General features: G+C 38.5%; 1 protein-coding gene across 1 annotated transcript in view; it reads left to right on the top strand.

Moving 5' to 3' along the window:
• Nucleotides 1–7,768, top strand: part of LOC133634912 (probable proline--tRNA ligase, mitochondrial) — a 19,187-nt gene extending 11,419 nt beyond the window's left edge. Inside the window, exons 3-4 of the mRNA XM_062027568.1 lie at nucleotides 2,235–2,480; nucleotides 5,514–7,768. Coding sequence (XP_061883552.1) covers nucleotides 2,235–2,480; nucleotides 5,514–6,395 — 1,128 coding nt within the window. The 3' untranslated portion in view covers nucleotides 6,396–7,768. The remainder of the gene's footprint in view (nucleotides 1–2,234; nucleotides 2,481–5,513) is intronic.

Below are 7,768 nucleotides of genomic sequence, written 5' to 3'. Positions count from 1 at the left end.
TTGACGGAGAATGAGGAAGTGCTGTGTGTGAGGGAAATGACTGTGACGGACGTGTGCACAAGGGAGAATATGTGTCGAAATCAAACCGATTGTTAGCACAAGATTGGCACTTAAAGTTAAAAAGAGTGTTGTACTTTGTGTGACTTCTTCTGGACGAAGCGACACCAAGCAGAAAAACGACACAATTAGTAATTTAGAGTGCGCCGATATATTAGGTACACAATATCAATGTTCAATTACTATCGCTTTATCTCAAACAATAATTTGTGCATTTCAAGCACAACGTTTGCTCTCCTGTGCTGAGGGACGCTCCTCGGCAAACACTTAACAATCACAGCTCTGTGGTCTGTGTCGCAGCTGATGCGGAGCTCGATTTTTTTGGGAGGTGAACAACAGAGTCTGTAGGGTGAGAAGCAATTAGGCGTCGCTTATGCGAGCTATGTGACGATGGAGTATGTTTTGGCCTAAAGTCAGCAATCCTCACCTCCCTGGCAGTAAATAAACTACGTTATCATTATCTCTGAAGGATGAGGACTAGCTAAACATGCTTCACAACACATCTTTGGAGGCTATGCTAACCGATAAGCTAGAGCTTTTGAATGTAAACAGCGGTGGACGTTTTGATTCAAATATTGGCAGTAGAAATACCAAGTATGTTATCTAGGGCTGCAAACCTTTGGGTGTCCCACGATTCGATTCAATATCGATTCTTGGGGTCACGATTCGATTATAAATCGATTTTTTCGATTCAACGCTATTCTCGATTCAAAAACGATATTTTTCCGATTCAAAACAATTCTCTATTCATTCAATACATAGGATTTCAGCAGGATCTACCCCAGTCTGCTGACATGCAAGCAGAGTAGTAGATTTTTGTAAAAAGCTTTTATAATTGTAAAGGACAATGTTTTATCAACTAATTGCAATAATGTAAATTTATTTTAACTATTAAATGAACCTAAAATATGACTTATTTTATCTTTGTGAGAATATTGGACACAGTGTGTTGTCAAGCTTATGAGATGCGATGCAAGTGTAAGCCACTGTGACACTATTGTTCATTTTTATTTTTATTTTATTTTTTTATAAACGTCTAATGATAATGTCAATGAGGGATTTTTAATCACTGCTATGTTGAAATTGTTACTAATATTGATACTGTTGTTGATAATATTCATTTTTGTTTCACTACTTTTGGATTGTTCTGTGTCGTGTTTGTGTCTCCCCTGAATTGCTCTGTTTATTGCCGTTCTGAGTGTTGCTGGGTCGGGTTTGGTTTTGGAATTGGATTGCATTGTTATGGTATTGCTGTGTATTGGTTTGTTGGATTGATTAATAAAAAATTAAAAATTAAATCGATGATTGAAAAGTGAGAATCAATACTGAATCGTGCAACGTGAGAATGGCGATTTGAATTTGAATCGATTTTTTTCCCACACCCCTAATATTATCAGTATACGGTCAATACTAGGTTCCTTTATTTTCATTATTAGAAAATCTTTTGGCGTTTTTGTTATTGTTTACAAACTCGGAAAATAAGCCCCTTGACACAGGAGTGTTTAAAGGGCAAAATCAGAACCAATACTAGGAAATAATTTAAATATTTAGTTGATACTGTTACACCGCCATCCAGTGTTTTTGTCTAATTATAATTGTGATCAAAAATGAAAATATTCAATGAAAATGAAAATGCTCAGTATTAGCATTGTTATAGCCAATGGGGGCTTCTCGATCTGATATTTATATTGGATATTGGTCCAATCTCAGCAAAAAAAACAAGTAACAAGGCTTGCATCTAAAATCTCTGATATAAGCTCTGCTACAAGCAGTCCTGCAGTGCATTTACTTGTACAAAGCTGGACACCCAGTTTATATCAAAAGAAAAGTGTAGATGGAGTCATGTTGCAACAGAAATTATCCAGCTAATAACAGTAAATTATCAAATAGATTGATAATAGTTTTAACAAATAATACAACTGGAAATGACGCAATATGTTGCTGCATATGTTAGAAGCTAAATCAAGGACATTTGTAACGTAGTGGTTGTATTGTGATTCACATACCAAATTGTATATCGTTAGAGGCTGAAATATATATCTCAATTTACATTTTAGACCATATCGCCCATTCCTAGGATTGTAATGTATCCAGTATTTACATTTTGATTGCTTTATTAAAAAATAACAAAATAAAGTAATGTCAAGGGTCTGTTACACCTGCCTTCTATCCACCAGGTGAGAGTGATTGACCAGGAGATGCAGCAGATCGGTGGGCAAAAGATAGACATGCCCAGTTTGTGCTCAGCGGATCTCTGGAGAACCAGTGAGCGTTGGGACCTAATGGGAAAGGAGCTCTTCCGTCTGAAAGATCGCCATGATGTTGACTACTGTTTGGGTCCCACGCATGAGGAGGCCGTGACCACTCTGGTGGCTCACCAGACCACCCAGTCCTACAGACAACTCCCTCTGCTGCTGTACCAGGTTAACACTCCACCTGTTGTAACCATTATTTAGTAGGACTAGTGATGGGTATTCAGTAGAATGAATAAATAATTCAATTAGGAAAATATGTTCCTTTCTTATCTTTAAAGAGGAACTGCATTTTTGGGGGGAATTTTTCCCATCATTCACAATCCCACCTTGTAAGACAAGAACATGTGTTTTTCTGTTTTTTATGCATTTTAATTTGTAATAGTAGTAATACAGGGGGGCGGTATAGCTTGGTTGGTAGAGCGGCCGTACCAGCAACTTGAGGGTTCCAGGTTCGATCCCCGCTTCCGCCATTCTAGTCACTGCCGTTGTGTCCTTGGGCAAGACACTTTACCCACCTGCTCCCAGTGCCACCCACACTGGTTTAAATGTAACTTAGATATTGGGTTTCACTATGTAAAGCGCTTTGAGTCACTAGAGAAAAGCGCTATATAAATATAATTCACTTCACTTCACACTTCACTAATATTTGGCTTGTAAGACACAGTGATTAATGCAGCTAATCAGATTAATCTATCCTGCCCATAAAGCCCTTTAAAATGACATTCCAAAAATTGCCAATGGTACTCCATTTACCAAGTATTAGCAGCATTGTTATTATAATAGCTAATGCAGAGGAACTACTTTTAAAAGCTCCTTGATTAAGTAGAGGTAACTAGCTTATGCGATGATTGATGCACTGAGCCAATGAGCTTCTGCATCGCCTTTGAGTTGGTACAAGTTAATTCTAGATTATAAATCATGCTTCTCACCTGTGTAGTAAGAGGTTGTGGCCATAAACTGAGTAGTTGGTCAACATGGGCATTGAATTTAGCCCCGGAGACATTACAAGGATCAACACAAAAACGCTAGATTGCATCTTGGGGCTTAATTTGCATAATATGCTATGACGATATGATTTTCTTTAAAAAAGGCTCAAAAATATATACCGTATTTTTCGGAGTATAAGTCGCTCCGGAGTATAAATCGCTCCGGAGTATAAATCGCACCGGCCGAAAATGCATAATAAAGAAGGAAAAAAACATATATAAGTCGCACTGGAGTATAAGTCGCATTTTTGGGGGAAATGTATTTGATAAAACCCAACACCAAGAATAGACATTTGAAAGGCAATTTAAAAATAAAGAATAGTGAAGAACAGGCTGAATAAGTGTACGTTATATGACGCATAAATAACCAACTGAGAACGTGCCTGGTATGTTAATGTAACATATTATGGTAGGAGTCATTCAAATAACTATAACATATAGAACATGCTATACGTTTACCAAACAATCTGTCACTCCTAATCGCTAAATCCCATGAAATCTTATACGTCTAGTCTCTTACGTGAATGAGATAAATAATATTATTTGATATTTTACGGTAATGTGTTAATAATTTCACACATAAGTCGCTCCTGAGTATAAGTCGCACCCCCGGCCAAACTATGAAAAAAACTGCGACTTATAGTCCGAAAAATACGGTATGTACATTTAAAAATAAATCTGTTATTATTAATTAGTATTAACATAGCTTTTAATATCATTTGTACAATAAACAGCGACAATTGCCAATATTGCAAATGTACTTTGTCAAACTTTTAATGTCTTTTTTATTTAAAGCAACTAGCAACAAATCGAGCAGCTTTTTCTGGTGTTGTTATAGAATGTTCAACGTATTCGTGTTTACTTTTGTCCCTCAATTTTCCCGACGAAAAGCGAGCTGCATCGAGCATGACATCACACTTGCTTGGCGCTACTGCGCCAGTTGAACTTTCTCACCTTGAAAGCCGCCACTGTCCTCTTTATACTTGCACATTTTGTAGATTACTGTCTGCGGTTATATCTGGGATATATTAAAGTAACATCCACATCACAGACATGCTGAACTACGCTCCAGACAATCGCGTGTGTCTTGTTTACATCCAGTTTCAGCAGCGCTGCTTACATGATCAAAGTCATTTTTCGGTGCATCACTAGACCATAGTGCACACACAATAGGCATTATATCCATTCATACTGTAAGGTTCTGCTAGTGGTAATGTTTTATGTTTGTGTGGTTTTGATTTGATATAAATTTTCCCATGATCACAAACACACCGTCCGTGCCTGAAAACACAGCGAATTGGCGGAGAGTGAGGATGTCTTGTGTGTCTGGGAAAGCACTGAAACGCAAACATTTGCAAGGGAGGTCAAACTTGTTGGAATTGTGACGTTTGTTAACATAAGATTGTCAATACAATTTAAAAATAGCGTCAGACTTGTGTGACTTCTTCTGGAGGCTACAATACATTATATTACTTTTTACCTTTTTTTAAGATGTGGTGGCCATGCAATTGCCGCGGTGGTGCGCCACATTCCGTTACATTAAGGGGAAACTCTGAATTCAATAGTATTTCTCACCGTCCTTATCAAAGTACTGGCACTCACAGCGTTCAGTGGCCCCATGGTGGGTTATTTTGCAGTCATGCTCAATAAAAAAAGAGAGACCAAGTCATCTATGCATGCGATTTTTTTTTTGGTTTGGCACTCAATTATGCAGAATGACACATGGACAAACAGACTAATTTGTTACGCTCAATGTTTGGCTGTATGATAACTAAGACGCTATAAACCATACCAACTTTATTGATAAAGCCCTTTAAAAACAACCACAGTGAAAGAAAGAGGATGGCAGAGTTACTGGTTCAATTAATTACAAAGGCAACATAACATATCCATTCATCCATAATGAATAAATCATGTCCATTAATAGCTGCCAAATCCGTGTACCATTCGTTCATTCATTTTTCAATGTAAAATAAAAACCCAAATAACTTGTTTTTTCAGTATTTGTTTCTAGACCCAAAACGAGAATGGATAGTAAAATCTGAAAAACTTTGTTTTCCATTTTAATATTTTGGGTCTAGAAACAAATATGGAAACAAGTAACTGGTGTTTAATTTTTTTAGTTTTGGTCTTATTTAGAAAAACAAATCAACAAAAATATACAAATTCCGGCTCCAAACTTTGGTAATTGACTTGTTCTTTTTGCCTCAAACAGATCACTCGTAAATTCCGAGACGAGCCAAAGCCAAGGTTTGGTCTTCTACGTGGACGGGAGTTCTACATGAAGGACATGTACTCTTTTGATGTGAGTGAGGACGCTGCTTATGAAACGTACGAGTCCGTGTGCCACGCGTACACTCAGGTCTTCGCACGACTGGGCCTGCGGTGCGTTCAAGTACAGGCCGACACTGGGAACATAGGTGGAAAACTCTCCCATGAGTTCCAGTTGCCTGCGGACATTGGCGAGGACAGGCTTCTGGTGTGTGGCAGCTGCTCCTTCTCAGCTAACGTAGAGACCATGGTGTCGGACAGAACTGAATGTCCCCGGTGCAAAAAGAATACACTCATTGAGTCCAAGGGCATTGAGGTGGGCCACACTTTTTACCTGGGAAAAAAGTACTCTAATGCGTTCAACGCCACCTTCATCAATGCCCAGAACAAAGCGAGTGTTGCGGAAATGGGCTGCTACGGCCTCGGAGTGACGCGTATTCTCGCTGCGGCCATTGAGGTGATGTCGACTGATGAATGTATTCGCTGGCCAGGTCTTCTCGCACCCTACCAGGTGTGTGTTTTACCCCCCAAGAAGGGCAGCAAGGCTGATGAGGCGACGGCCGTGACTGAGGAGCTCCTTCACACTTTAGGAGAGACTTTGCCTCATTTGAGAGGTGAGGTCGTTCTTGATGACCGCACCCAGATGACCATTGGGAAGAGGCAAAAGGACGCCAGCCGACAGGGTTACCCTTATGTCATTGTGGTCGGGCAGGGGGCGCTAGATCACAATCCCAAGTTCGAGGTCATCTGTCAGCAAACAGATGAGACAATGTTTCTTAGTAAGGAGGAAGTCCTACAACTTTTGGGGAAACTGGAAACCATTTAAGTAAAAATAAGGTGTACATTGTATTTAATGTTCAATTTAGGGCTGCACGATTATGGCCAGAATAATAATCACAATTTTAAACACTCTGGACGAACATTTCCGGTTCAAGAACTAAAACAGGAAGTACAATTTCAATCGGCAGCACCTGCAGTGAGCAAACTCGTCCAAAGGATGGCGCCATAGCACAAACCATAACACACCTTTTCAGTGTCTGTCGGTTTTCTACGAAAACTGTTGAATACAAAACATTATGAAATTAACAAAAATCCATAAATTTGCTGCAATGTTTTAAAAGCTGCAGGGTTCAATGCGTGGGAAAAAGTAGTCCGGAAAATACTGTAGTCATTGTGTTAGGTAAAACCTACTTTTTTACACAGGTCAGCAATTGACTTACAGTAATGATGTCAATTGGTGAATGTATGTATGATCATGATGATGTAAAATAATAACCTGCTCAAACATTGCACAAACGTACGCAACAACAGCCAATCATGAGTAGACATTTTCCCGCTCACTTCCGGTTGCAATTTGCTGCAGAAATAAGTAGGAATGAGCGAAGTTGCAGCCATTTGCGCAGCTGAGAATCAGAATCAGAATAGTTTTTATTGCCATTGTTTGAGAACGGGTTCACAAACTAGGAATTTTACTTGGTGCAAGCGTGCAACATAAAACACATGTAACACAGAATAGAATAACATGAGCTGTAACTGAGCTATCAGATCTTGCTATTGTTCATGGGGCAGCAAAATGAATGCCAGCCATGACTTGGAGGTGTACTCAGAAGACGAGGCTATTGTTCAGAAAAAGAGCTAACTCTATTCCAGTTGTCGCCAAAGTGATATGGAGAAAATCCGGCAAATGCACATAGTATGCACAACACAACCGGCAACACAACACATGCAATCATTTGAAAAAGTACCACCCAACTGATTGTACGGAAATTGTGAGCTGATTCTGTACAACTTCTTCCTGCAAACAGCACATGTAGCAGATTAGCAGTTTAGCTGCTACTAGCAATGTGACCAGTGTTTTAACTTGAAACTACTGGTATCGCTATTATTATTAAAGATGATCATTTGAAAGTAGCAATGGTGTTGGACGGGGCAATTTGTTTATTTCGAGTCTTGTATCAATGCGTAAACACTCAAAACTTAAAAATGTTTTTTTTTATATTTTTTACATTTGTCTTACTGTTAAGTTAACATTTAAATATTTTTCTATGTTTATCGTATTTAATTTGCTTTATTTACTCAGTGTGTTAATAAACAAATGTCTAACCTTTTGTTTATTTAATTTTTAGTACAGATAGTTTAAAACTGACTAGTTGAAAAAAATATAAAAAATGGTGGTATTAATCAATTTTGGATGAACAA

The sequence above is a fragment of the Entelurus aequoreus genome, linkage group LG19 (genome assembly GCF_033978785.1).
Source record: "Entelurus aequoreus isolate RoL-2023_Sb linkage group LG19, RoL_Eaeq_v1.1, whole genome shotgun sequence".
NCBI lineage: Eukaryota > Metazoa > Chordata > Actinopteri > Syngnathiformes > Syngnathidae > Entelurus > Entelurus aequoreus.
The sequence above is the reverse complement of the archived record's forward strand: the minus strand, read 5'-3'. Positions and strand labels throughout refer to the sequence as shown.